Source organism: Mesoplodon densirostris, chromosome 3 (assembly GCF_025265405.1).
Source record: "Mesoplodon densirostris isolate mMesDen1 chromosome 3, mMesDen1 primary haplotype, whole genome shotgun sequence".
Taxonomy (NCBI): Eukaryota; Metazoa; Chordata; class Mammalia; order Artiodactyla; family Ziphiidae; genus Mesoplodon; species Mesoplodon densirostris.
In genome coordinates this window covers 143,406,531-143,419,469 of record NC_082663.1, presented here as the reverse complement: position 1 = coordinate 143,419,469, position 12,939 = coordinate 143,406,531, and the positions used below count along the sequence as shown (strand labels likewise).

At 56.1% G+C, this 12,939-nt stretch overlaps 3 protein-coding genes and 1 non-coding gene across 4 annotated transcripts; 2 read left to right on the top strand and 2 right to left on the bottom strand.

The window, feature by feature from the left end:
* Positions 1-603: 603 nt before the first annotated feature.
* TRNAG-CCC (transfer RNA glycine (anticodon CCC)) lies at positions 604-676 on the top strand. The gene has a single exon. It is a non-coding gene; the product is annotated as a tRNA-Gly (tRNA).
* Positions 677-859: 183 nt separating this feature from the next.
* On the bottom strand, positions 860-4,918 carry RNASEH2A (ribonuclease H2 subunit A). Its single transcript, XM_060093999.1, has 8 exons — positions 4,690-4,918; positions 4,399-4,470; positions 4,147-4,273; positions 3,969-4,056; positions 2,487-2,624; positions 2,292-2,379; positions 1,175-1,298; positions 860-1,066 (listed from the first exon to the last, which is right to left on the bottom strand). The coding sequence occupies exons 1-8, from the start codon at positions 4,814-4,816 to the stop codon at positions 937-939; spliced, it is 894 nt and encodes a 297-aa protein (XP_059949982.1). The 5' UTR covers positions 4,817-4,918; the 3' UTR covers positions 860-936.
* A 106-nt stretch (positions 4,919-5,024) lies between these two features.
* Positions 5,025-7,540, bottom strand: THSD8 (thrombospondin type 1 domain containing 8). Its single transcript, XM_060094002.1, has 3 exons — positions 7,287-7,540; positions 5,975-6,180; positions 5,025-5,114 (listed from the first exon to the last, which is right to left on the bottom strand). The coding sequence occupies exons 1-2, from the start codon at positions 7,483-7,485 to the stop codon at positions 5,981-5,983; spliced, it is 399 nt and encodes a 132-aa protein (XP_059949985.1). The 5' UTR covers positions 7,486-7,540; the 3' UTR covers positions 5,025-5,114; positions 5,975-5,980.
* Positions 7,541-7,648: 108 nt separating this feature from the next.
* On the top strand, positions 7,649-10,771 carry PRDX2 (peroxiredoxin 2). The gene is made up of 6 exons (XM_060094001.1): positions 7,649-7,750; positions 8,224-8,328; positions 8,425-8,578; positions 9,190-9,312; positions 9,477-9,607; positions 10,461-10,771. Exons 2-6 carry the CDS (start codon positions 8,226-8,228, stop codon positions 10,544-10,546), a joined length of 597 nt encoding a protein of 198 aa, XP_059949984.1. The 5' UTR covers positions 7,649-7,750; positions 8,224-8,225; the 3' UTR covers positions 10,547-10,771.
* The last annotated feature ends 2,168 nt before the right edge of the window (positions 10,772-12,939 follow it).

The following is a 12,939-nucleotide window of genomic DNA, read 5'->3' as shown; positions in this document are numbered from 1 at the left end:
CTGTGCTCCACAACGGGAGAGGCCACAACAGTGAGAGGCCCGCATACCGCAAAAAAAAAAAAAAAAAAAATGTATCTGTATGTATGTTTGTAACATGCCAGGATATCTCCAGAGGACCTAGAAGGCACCTGCTATGGCCTGAATGTTTGTGTCCCCCCAAAATTCATATGTTGAAATCCTAACCCCCCAGAGATGGTGTTAGGAGGTGGGACCTTTGGAGGTGATTAGGTCATGCGGGTGGAGCTCCCTCATGAGTGGGATTAGTGCCCTTATAAAAGGGGCCCCACAGAGATCCCTCACCCCTTCCACCATGTGAGGACACGGCGAGATGGCAGTCTGTGACCTGGAAGAGGGCCCTCCCCCAAAGCTGACTCTGCTGGTACCCTGATCTTGGACTTCCAGCCTCCAGAACTGTGAAAAATAAATATATATTGTTTACAAGCTGCCCACCCTGTGGTATTTCGTTACAGCAGCCCACAAAGGACTGAGACACCCCAGTAAGCCCACCAGGGTGCTGCGGGTAGGATGGGAGGGAAGCTTCTCAGCATACTCCTTAATTCTGCATCAAATATACCATGCATTTAAAAAATCAAATCAGGGGCTTCCCTGGTGGTCCAGTGGTTAAGACTCCGCACTCCCAATGCAGGGGACCCAGGTTCAATCCCTGGTCAGGGAATTAGATCCCGCATGCTGCAACTAAGATCCCGGCGCAGCCAAATAAATAAATAAATATTTTTAAAAGATCAAATCAAATCAATGTCCATCCTGTTTAAGTTCTAGAAGTCAACAACTTGGTCCAGATGCAGAGAGAGCACACCTCCACCCTACCACCACCCCAAAGCAGAACCTCCACACTTAGTTTTCCTTGAAGAATTTTAATCACAAACTGGGGGTGGGGTGGGTGTGGGAGCAGGTAAAGGGAGTACAGGCTGGCTGCTAGAGAATGGTGGCTGACTCCAGGCCCCGCTCCTGGAAGTACCGATGGGGGAGGCGGGTGCGGGGGCCTTCGCTGAAGTATGACTTGATCCTCCCGAGTCCCTCCTGATGCCCTGTCTGCGAGTCCTCCCTGTGGGAGAGAGGTGGCGACACTGACTTCTGGGGGATCGGCTCTCTCAGGCAGCGGTGAGCCCTGGCTTCTCACCCTCCTTCCTCATAGCACTTCCAGGACACCTACCATGTAACGTCTTCTGCCTCCTTCTCCAGGATGCTCTGGGCTGTGCGCCAACTGAACCGGACAAACTGGGGAAAGCCGAACACAGGGTCCACGTGCTCCCTCAACCACGCTTTTGTCTTGGGATCTGGGGGAAGGGTAGGGTGGATAATGTGATAGCCCTGAGCCCTGCCATAATGTCCCAGCTTCTCCGCTTGGGATCTAAGGCCCTACCACCTCATCTCAGGCCTCCTCTGGAGTACCTGGAGCACCGCCCACTGTCTGAGACATCTTCCTGCCTCAGGACCTTTGCACAAGCAGTTCCCCCTGACTCTTTGCCTGGCCAACAGTTGCTTATGGTGCAGTTTAAGGAGCCTGCCCTTGAGACATCTCCCTTACCTCCCCAAGGACATGAGGCATTAAACCAGCATTTGTGGACCATTGAGTTAATGCCCATCTCTCCCATGTAACCACGAACTCAGTGGGCACGAGGAGATCCTTGTTTGTCTTGCTCATGGCTAAATCCCCAGGGCTTGGCCCTGCAGGTCACATACCAGGTGTTCAGTAAGCACTGAACACTGCCCAAAGTGTCTTTGGCCTGGACCTGGTTTCCTCCCTTTGGCCTCACCTAAGTTCCAATCACAGACTTGCTGTGTTGCCCCACCCAACTGCCAAAGGGTTCCTTGAACCCAGCCACTGAATCTTCGCCTCTGCCCTTGTGTGTCTTTGGGAGAGTTGGAGGGGAGGGGCATGATCATTTCCACTTTACAAATAGGGAGACTGAGCCTCCTAATGAAGAGAAAACAATGGATTCAAGCTGGGGCCACTGGACAGCACTGGACAGGAGCCAGTACCCCTCACTCTGCCCTTTGCCCCTTAACAAATGGACAGATGCCCATCGTGAGTCTCAGTCCTTCACTGGGGCTCCAGAGAGAGAGCAGAGAGGGAGGGAGGGAGAAGGGAAGAGGGAGTCTGCCAGCTGGATTCCAACTTTGCCACATTTTGGCCATAAGCTAGTGGCCCCCCTGTCTGGGCCTCACAGCCTCTTCTGCTGCAGAGTGGGGTGGTCAGAACAACTTAGAAAACCTCAGAAGCATGCCAAGCCTGCCTTTTTAGTTTATTGTCACTGCCGTCTGCTCACCATTGGGGTAGCCTGAGCCATAATCGGTGTCCAGGTCCTGCAGTTTTTCCACAAACTTCCAGTTCTTCACAGCCTGGTCTCGGGCCACCTGTGGGCAAGATAGGCACTTGGGATCTTCCCTACCCATGAAGCAGCCATGCTTGCCTCCTGCCCAGGGGGATGCTGGGAGCTGGCCATGGCCAACAGGGGCCTAACCTTGGCACAGATACTGGCGGCACTGACCACAGGATAGAGGGCATCTGCCTTGGCCTTGACTGTCACCTCAACACCAGGAAAGCGCTGCTGCAGCCGCTCCTGGTATGTCTCTGGGGGCCCCACAGTGTCCACAAACACCTGCCGTGGTGACAGAAATGTATTCATTCAACAAACATCCAGAAAAACAACTGTGTAGATGATCCAACTTCACAGCCTTTGCACTTGATGTTCCCGCTGCCTGGAATACATGTCTCTCAGCTCATGCCCAGGCTGCGTCTTCCTCTCAGGGGTCTCAGCTCAAATATTACCCTCTAAAGAGGCTTTTCCTGATCATACTATACCCATTCTACATTTATTAAGCACCTACCTACTGCATGCCATGGGCTGCTCTACGTGTCGGGGACATAGCAGTAAACACGCCAGGGTAGACACCCTGGGGAGGGCCACAGACAAGAAACAGGATAAATAATAAAGAATAAGGGAGATCCAGAAGAGATTATAATTTTAGACAATTTGGGGGTGTTCAGGGAAGGTCACTCTGAGATGGTGACATCTGAATAAAGGCTTGAAGGAAATGAGGGAATGAGCCATAGGGAGATCTGGGAAAGAGTGTTCTAGTGCAAAGGCCCTGAGGTGGGACCATGTCAAGTACGCTGGACAGCAGTACGGGGACCACATATCTAGAACAGAAATGAGGTCAGAAAAGTAACAAGAAAAGTAATCTCCAGAGCATTTATTATTCTCAAAAATCACCTTTCCTATTTGCTTACCAGCTGCCCATCCATCTCCTCTTATTTGGTCATGAACCCGAGGGCAGGCTCCTTGTCTGTTTGCTTCAGTACTGCATCGTCAGCTCCACATTCCAGCCCTGGACCTCAGCCACCTTCTCAGCAAGGCCTCCCTTGTTACATTCTCTATCTCAAGTATATTTACCCCTGTGATTCTCTCAAAACGGTTTGTTCTTTGCCTTGCAGCACTCGATGCAATGCCAACTTATATTTCTCTCTGGTGATTTAATCTCATTCTCCACTTGCCTGTAAATTTTCCTGATTTAATTCCCACTGTGTTCAGAAAATTAAACGTCGAGATTTACATTTCAAAAACGTAAATGACTGTCTGCTGTGTGGGGAGCACATTGTAGGGGAGGGGGCTGGAGGAGGATGGGGCAGGTATCCAGGAGGGGAGGGTGCCCTGGGCTAGGATACAGACTGCGGTCGGGGGGAACAGATGTGGGATTCGTTCTAGACACTGAGCCTTTAGGATATGGAAATAGATTAGATGGGGTTGAGGCTGGAGGCCCCACCATGGTCCTCAGTGGGGCACACATTTAAGTTAGGAAAAACAGTAGGACATCAACAGCAGTAAAACACATTCCTGAGGTACTCCAGATATGTCGGACGCAGAATCGTCCATCGCACTTCTATACTCCTATTTTATCCTGAGGTGATTAAATGGGGACAATCCAACCAACAGTTAGCTCACCTGGGCCACTTTCACACCCTGGTCCAACGCATACTGCATCAGCCCAGTAGCTGTATCATGAGACAGGGAGTTCAGGTTGTATTTGACCCTGTGGTGGTGGACAGAGCCCAGTCAACATCGCTCCAGCCACCCATCCCTTCCAGCCCATGATGGCTACCCACCCCCCGGGACCCCTCACCGCCCAAGCATGCTGGTAGAGATGAGGTTTGGAGACAGCACGTCCAGTGCCCAGCCCACAAAGTCTCCGTCCTCCTCCATTTTCGCAAAGAGCCTGTGCCGCTCGCTCTCCGACAAGGTCTTTGAGTCTGGGTGGAGGGTTGGGAGAGAAGGGGAGCGGCTGGTTCCCCGAGTTCCTGCTCTCCCCCTCCAGCTTGCACCCGCCCCTGAACATGCCCAGGAACCGCCCCCCTAGATCTACCCCAGGGCTCACCTGCCACTTTCAGGGCCTCCAGATCTGCCAGGCGGGACAGGGGGCAATAGCAGATGGCGTAGACCATGGGGCCTGGGGAAGAGGGGTCCAAACAGTGAGCCCGTGAAAGCCGCCACTTCTATTCCATCATCACCGCTTTTTCTTTCGGTGTCATCACCAATGCCATCGCCATCACCACTATCACCCCTCCACCACTACCACCCCCGAGTGCGGTGCAATCCCAGCTCCTGTTCCAGTGCAACTTGCATCCACCTTATCACGCCCCTCCCCCACCCGGCCCTGGGGGCGCACCCAGCACCGGGCCCCGGCCCGCTTCATCGACGCCCAAGACGCAGGGCTCCTTGCGGCACACAGAAGGTACAGGCGAGTTCAGGCGACAGCGGCCCGTTTTGTCTCTCTCCAGCTCGCTGAGATCCATGCCACCTCGGCCGCCGCTACCAGCGGCAGAAACAAAGTCTGCAAGGAAAGGTCTCTGCGCGCGTTTTCCTCGGGCCCCGAGGTAGTGCTAGCTCTCGACCAATCGCCGCGCAAGACACGCCCCAAACGTTCCCGCCGCCGTTGACATTTGCGCAGCACACGCCGACGTCGCTGCCGTGCAGCTTCCTGGGAATTGTAGTTTCCGAGGCTGACCGCCGAGCCCTGCGGTTGGGGAACTGGATGGGCGGGGTCGCTTTCCAAGCTCCGCCCGGGTGTCACTGGAGCTCCGCCCGCCGGGGCTAGTGGGAGGAGAGGAAAATAAAGGGGAAACTGAGGGGGGCCTTGAAGGATTCAACCCAGTCAGAGCCTAGAAGGTCAGATACCACTAGACTCCCAGAATACGGTGTCCACATCCTGTCCCCCATCTGGTTTCAGGCTCTTTGTACTCGAGGTCCCTGCCACTCCACACAGTCTAAGCCCCCTGGACTAGGTATCCTGGCTCACGCTGGGCTCAAACCTTCGGACTTGGAGTCCCCCAACTCCCTCTCTCCGTAGCTCACCGAGAGAGCCACCCAACCGCCTCTCGCCCGCTTTCTACCCTCTCTCTCATCCGGGCTAAGTCTCTCCTACCCCCGAACCGAGATCCCAGACCTCTACAGACTCCGGCTCAGAGTCTCCGCCCACCACGCAGGCTCCTTTCCCCTCCATCCCCAATTCAGGGTTCATGCTCCCGCCCCCTCTCCCACCCTTCTCCCTCTTTCTCCCACGTCTTAGCGAGGAGCACGCCTCCCAGATTTGTCCACCACTATAACAACATGTCTCTTTCTATTCCCTGCTCTCAACAGAGCTCACGCCCTCAGACTGTGGGTTTCTGTTCCTCATCGGGGTCCCAGTTCCTCCATCTCCGTTTTCCCCTCCCCGCCCCCACCACCTTTCTTCCTTTCTCCTCGGATATCAGCAGGGCTCACATCTCCTGACTCAGCTCTCCCTTCCCACGCTGCGCTCAAGCCCCAGATTTAGTGCCCCATTGTTCCCTCTTCGAGGCCCGTCTCGTACCGGCCCCCCACAGCCCTTCCTCTCTCCCCACCCACCCTGGGGACCCGCGGCACCGGATTTGCCCACCAGCCCCGGCCCCGCCTCCTCCGCGCCCGAGGCTCACCCGGGCTCAGGGCCTCCAGTCGCAGTCGTTCGGCTCGCAGGATGAACAATCTCGTTGCCGGCAGGGCCGCACCTGAACCAGATTCTCGCGGTCCATGAACACCGGGCCCGGCGCTGTGCCCACAGCCTCGCGGCTGCGCTCCTGCTTACCCAGGTCGCAGAAACAGCGCCACTTTCCCCACGGGCCAAGGGCAGAGTCTTCCAAATCTAGGGATGGAGGGCCAGGTAGGAGGGAACCTTTCCCCCCGCATCTCGAGGGAGGGAGGAGGAGAAAGACACTAACAAATCACAACAGTTCGTATTTGCTCAGTTGTGCTTCTGTGCCAGGTCCCCCGCCATAGATTATCTCTAATCTTACCATTAGTCCCAGGTGGGGAAACAAACTTAGAACAAGCCACCCTTCCAAGCTCACACAACTGGTGAATGGCCCAGAGGGACTGCAAAATGACACTTCCCACCTGTGCCTGCCTGTCCAGTTGGGAATGTGATACAACACCCTTGGTGTCCACCATCTGAAGATGACTCCTCTCTTCAGGGGCATGATCTTGAGCCTGTCCAACTGGCACAGTGTCACCTGACCAGCAGGGTTGCCAGGTGGTAAATTAAATGACATAATTGTCATAATGAAGGTACTTAAAGCCCCTGGCGATGGGCTAGCACATAATACAAAAACAATTATTATGATCACTTTCAAAGCAGCTACAACGTTTATCAGACACCCTTCACAACCCTTCTTTTACTGACTCTTCCCTATAGCCCTAGTTGACAGGTCTTAGCCAAATCTGTGGCTCACAAAGTCCTGACACCTCATGCCCTCACCAAGCCTCTGCCAGACAACACTGGCCTCTTTCCAGTCCTCTGTCAGGCCTTTTGACCTTGACACTTGCTGTTCCAACTCCCTGGTGCACTCTCCCCCCTAAATCTTCGCATTTTGGGCTTTTGCTTGTCATTCCGGCTGCATTGGTTACCTATCTTCAGCCGGGCCTTCTCTGACTTCAGAAGTTTACCTGCACCCTGCCTTTTCTATCTCCGCCTTTCCCAGCACTTATCCATGAGTTTATGGATATGTCTGCATCGGTATTTATTGCCTGCTCACGTCCCCTCTCCCCGTGTAGGCTGCTTAAAGAGTCTCTATCTCAATTTACAGATGAGAAAACTGAGCCTCAGAGAAAAGTAATCAGCCCGAGGGGCGCCGCCAGTGCATAGCTGGGCAGGGATTTGAAGTCCCTGAAGGAGGGTCTATTTGCAGCCAGATGGTGAAGTGGGGCAATGAAGCACCTTTCTGCACTATCACAGCCGCAGCCTGCAGTTACCTTTCTCCTGATGCTGCAGCCGGAGCTGCTCCCAGGTGTCCCCTTCTCCCTGCTCGCCGAAGTATTGGTAGTCGGGGGAGACCTGGGCAGGGGTTGCCAGCAGCAGGAGCATCAGCGGAAGCAGCAGTAGGGCCACACCGCTCCGAGCCATGCCGGACTCAACCGACCCCAGCGCGCTCCAAAGAGGAGCCCCGCGCATCACCCCCGCGGGCCGACGCAGTGGTCGGGGCCGGCGGCTGCGCGTCTCCCCCTGCCGCCCGCGGGCAAGTGGTCGCGGCCGGCTCCTCTTTCCCTCCCCTGCGCTTGCAGTGGACCCGACCGCTCTGCTCGTCCGCCCACCCCTCCGCCCTTTGCGTCATGGTTCGGGCCTAATATAAAAGCCCCCAAAGCCCACAACTCGCTTCGCCCTGCGAAAGCGAGTCTGTGCGTCTGCGAGTCTGTGCGTCCCGCCCTTGCCCACGCAGGTATGGACACCTGGAGTGCATCGGGCTGCGGGGAGCTCCCTTGGAGCAGCTCGGCCCCTATCCAGATCTCAGCGCTGGCCGCCTTTGTTTTCCACCCGCCGTAGTGGCTGCCTTTGTCCTTGCGGGGAAAAACGAGGCTAGAGCCTTGGAGTACAGGCCGCAGCCCCAGGCTCCCCGCCCCCAGCTCGCGGCATCTCCTCCTGGGGCGGTGGGCTTGCGCGACCGCGCTCAGGCCGACACGCTTAACTGGGGGCCGGCCGGCAGCTGCCCGGCCCCTCTAGCTGTCCCGGGGGGCGGGTCTCCCAAAGTCTCAAGGCCGTGCCAACCTGGTCCCGGAGAGGGTGCGAGACACTGCTGCTGCCTCCGCCGCTCTGACTCAGTAACTGGGCCCGGTACGCAGCGTGACCTTGGGAAGCGAGGACAAAGGGTCGTCCAGGGCGCACTGACCGGTGTGGGGGGGTCTCGGCTTTCAGTCATGACCTCCGGCTACGCGCACATCGGAAAGCCCGCCCCGGAATTCCAGGCCACCGCCGTGGTGGATGGCGCCTTCAAGGAGGTGAAGCTTTCAGACTACAAAGGTGAGGGCGGCCTGGAGGGGGCCCTGGTGGGGGCGGGGCACAGGCATTAGAGGGTCTGAGCCCTAATTCCTTGTCTATTTCCACCCCCTTCCCCAGGAAAATACTTGGTCCTCTTTTTCTACCCGCTGGACTTTACCTTTGTGTGCCCCACGGAGATCATCGCTTTCAGTGAGCGTGCCGAGGAGTTCCACAAGCTGCACTGCAATGTGCTGGGCGTCTCTGTCGACTCTCAGTTCACTCACCTGGCTTGGTATGAGTGGGGACCAGTAAGGAGGAAGGGTGCAGCTAAACCTACACCTCTATAGGGTCTGAGCTGTGTGTTCTCATGGCCGGTGCTCAAGCTCTGTGCCTCCCTTTCCCATCAAGAAAATAATGGAAATAGTGATTCCCAAGTCCTCAATGATGATGACAGTAATTAGCTTTTGGAAACTAGTTTCGTGGCGTAGAGAATTGGCAGATGCTTTTTTTTCACTTAGGGCAACACAGCCTCCCTCCCGTGAACTATTTCAGCAAGGTGGAAACTCCAGTTCAAGAGAGTGAGGGGCTGGGCCCAGTGACACAGAGCTAGAGAGAGGAGGACGGGGACGCTAAGGCAGGTTCTCTGCCTCAGGGTGCTGGAAACCACCAGCACAAGTGAAGCCACTTTGCTCGAGTATTAGCTTAGTCTTCCCAGCTGTGAGAAGCAGCCCCAGCACCCACTTCAGGGTGGGGTGGGTGGCGCTCCCCGGGGGTTGCTCTAAAGCCCCTTATCTCTCACCTCCAGCACCCCCTCTCCAGCCCTTATCACATGCAGGCCCAAAGGGTGAGGACCCTGCTGTGCCAGGCATCCTGAGGTCCCAGCCCTGTCTCTCCTACCCACAGGATCAACACTCCCCGGAAGGAGGGAGGCTTGGGCCCCCTGAACATCCCCCTGCTGGCTGATGTAACCAGAAGCTTGTCCCGTGATTATGGCGTGCTGAAGGAAGATGAGGGCATCGCCTACAGGTACTGTGGGACCCTCAGGAAGCCCCCATCCTCAGAGTGAGGGGATCGCTCTTGGGTGATGCCCTCCCTGCCCCCAGCCCTGTGGCTAGCAGGGAGACGGTGCTCCCTCCCTGGGTCCTGACCGTGGGAAGTCTGGCTCCTCACTGTGGACTCTGATATCTCAGGGGCCTCTTTATCATCGATGGCAAGGGTGTCCTTCGCCAGATCACCATCAATGATTTGCCTGTGGGGCGCTCCGTGGATGAGGCTCTGCGGCTGGTCCAGGCCTTTCAGTACACAGATGAGCACGGGGAAGGTGAGCCGAAACCCACATTCACATGTGTTCACACATGGGTACACGGGCAGCCCCTCTGTCATGCACACATACATTCACTGCCCGCTCTGTCGCTTGTGTGGGGTGGATGTGAGGGCCCCAAAGAAGATTTAACTCAGGGCCTTGTCTGCAGGAAGTTTCTAGTCTGGTGGGAGAGATACCCCAATATAAGTGTGGGGAGCTGGGGAGGTAACAAATCTATAGAAGGTATTTGAGAAGGCCTGTACCAAGGCAGGCTTTAATGTTAGTTGGATCAGAGTATCTTCTCATGTGAAGGCCACAGCCTGACCACAGGCCCTCAAAGTCCATTGGGGCTGGGGCTAAGAGAGAAAGATGCGATTAAAGGAGCCAGAAAAAAATTAAAATGTCAGCCAGGGAATTCCCTGGCGGTCCGGTGGTCAGGACTCTTGGACTTTTACTGCCGACGACTCGAGTTTCCCCTGGTCAGGGAAACTAAGATCCCACAAGCCACACGGCGCGGCCAAAAAAATAAATAAAATAAAATAGGGACTTCCCTGGTGGTCCATTGGTTGGGACTCTGCGCTTCTACTGCAGGGGGCACGGGTTCAGTCCCTAGTCGGGGAACTAAGATCCCGCATGCCATATGGTGTGGCCAAAAATAAATAAATAAATAAAATAAAATGTCAGAAAATCCTGCAGCTGGGCTTGGAGAGCTTCTCTTACCATGTAGCATGGTCTTAGTCCTAGACCACTTGGCTCCACGCTTTTTCTCCTGCAACTCATGCTCTTGCTTTGCCTCTTTTTGTCCCCTCACTACTGCTCTACCTTGGATATGGCACTCTAGCCTCATATGTGCACCCCTGTTTTTCCACAGTCTGTCCCGCTGGCTGGATGCCAGGCAGTGACACAATCAAGCCCAATGTGGACGACAGCAAGGAATATTTCTCCAAACACAACTAGGCTGGCAAAGGGGTGGCAAGCTTGGGCTCTTGGCCCCCATCTGTGCCCCTACCTGGGTGCCCCATACTGACCCAGGAAAGGCCCCTTCAGACTCTACAGTCCATGACCCCAGAGGGCTAGGCCAAGGCTTTCTCAAGCTACCAGCTGAGAGCTGGTGAATGGTGACCCCCTCCTTGGAGCCCACATAGCTGAGAACAGGCCTAGAGGTGACTAATAAAGTATTAGGGACAGATGTAAGTGTGTTGGTGTGATTTGTCCTGGTATGGTACCACCCCCCACCCCCTTCTCCAGGCTGTGGCCTGGGAACTGACATTGTAGTTACTGATCTCCACCACAAGGTGGCAGCCTTGCATCATGCTCACTGCTTACTCTCCTCCCTCTTTCTCCTTGGCCTGAAGACGGGTGGAGGGGCCGGGGGCGATGGTGCTGTTTGCCCCTTGCAGGGAGCAAGTCCCAGGCTGCCTTACAACCTGAAACCTGGCCATGCAGGGCAGCGCCCACACCTAAACAACAGCCAGCCTGGGTTCAAATGCCGTTTAAGAGCTGTGATCTTCCCTGCGTCTCTTCAACAACAAAATGGGAATAAAGACAAACCTACATTTCACCATTTCACGTTAAAAGAGATGAAGTACGTGAAACTCAGCGCTCTGTTAATGGTTATTAGGACCAAGTTCCTGGGGCTGGAAGAAGGTGGGGACCCAATCCTGAGCATAGAACCAAGAGAGGGAGCTTGAGGTAGAGGCACAGTCCCTGCTGCAAGTTCTACACCACCCCAAGTTGGAGGGGCTGTGCCTCTGCCCCTGAAGTGGAAGGATGAGGGTTAGGTTGGGAGGCAGGTGTTAGGAGCAAGACAGTGTTTGAAGGAGCTCAGTTTGATGCTGTGCATGTTCAGGCAAGTGGCTTTGCCACTCTGAGCCCCCATTTCCTTCCACAGAACAGGACTGACAAGCTCATTTAATCCATAGACCCATTATTAATATTGCTATCCAGCCTAATGCCCTCCAAGGTCACCCATCTCAGCCTTGGGATTTTATCTACACTCCTCCCCAAGGCCCTTCGTGGTCTTCCCTGACCTCATCTCCCCACTCCTGGTTCATTCCATTGCAGCACACGGCCTTCTTGCTGTTCTTTAACAGGCTGATCTTGTTCTGGCCACAGGAGCTTTGCATGTGCTGTTCCCTCTGCCAGAACGCTGTTACTCAGGATCTTCTCAGGGCTCAGCATCAAAGCTGCTGAAAAATCGCCTCATTAAAGTTCCATGTTCCCAATCCATTCTCCAAAGCAGCTAACCTCCCCAGCCCCATCACTACCACTTTGACCATTTTTTTTTCTTCCTAGCACTTACCACCATCTCCGAATCACGTTTGCTTGTTTATTGTCTGTCGGCCCTGGTCCAGTCTGTGACTCCAGGGCCAGGTCGTTCAGTACTTTATAAATGAATTAATGAAGCGTCTGTTCTACCCTACCTCGCCCCTGTGGCTTGCCAGCTCCGAAGCCAGCCAGATCCCCATCGGGGCTCACCAGCCGCCCTCGCACCCGTCACAGCTGCGGGGGAGGCAGCCCCATGAGAGGGCGGCGGCGCCCGGCGGCCCGGGCAGCCGCCCCGGCAGGACCAGACCTGGCAGTCGCCCCGCTCCCGGCCTGGCACCCGGGAGGGGAAACTGGCAGGCGGGCACCGCCCTTCCTGGCGGGGGTGGGGAGGGGATCGCGGCGGCAACGACGCGCAGGCAACTGCATCCCCCCTCCCGGGTCAGGTCAGACGAAGCTGGCGTGGGCTCGGCAGGACCCAGGCACCAGCCCGATGGGGGAGACTCTGGGGTGGCTCCCGGGGTTCTGGAGTGCGGCCCGCCCACCGCGGACGCTCTGGACCCAGGCCTGGGGCTTTCCGGGCCTCGGTAGCCGCCAGCCTGGGAAAATCCCGGCCCCTTTCCCGGCGCCGCGGTCCTGCCCGGCAGAGCGGGGGAGGGGATTCCCGGAATCTGCCCAGAGACCGCCGTCGCGTCACTGGGCAGAATCAGCCCATGTTTGGACCGCGCTTCCGTAGCGTCAGCGGGGAAAGCCCCGGCGCGCGCGGCTGGGCGGGGCCGCGCCTGCGCACTGCGCGTTTCGCCCCAGGCATCCTGTCCCCCGGTGCTGGGGAGTTGCGGGACCTGGTCCCCGCCCTGCACCTTCCAACCCGGGAGATCGGGGGACGCAAGAAGGGTTAGACACCCAGGCTGGGGACGCAAGATGTCTGAACAAAGCTGGCGAGATTGACACAGTTACAGGAGCAAGCCACAAACCGCAGTGGGGTGGGGGCATCCCAGTACTCTCCTCCCTCCGCCCGCCCGGCTTGGAAAAAAAGACAACAGAAATTAATAAAGAACCTTTTTTTTTTTTTACTTAAATAGATT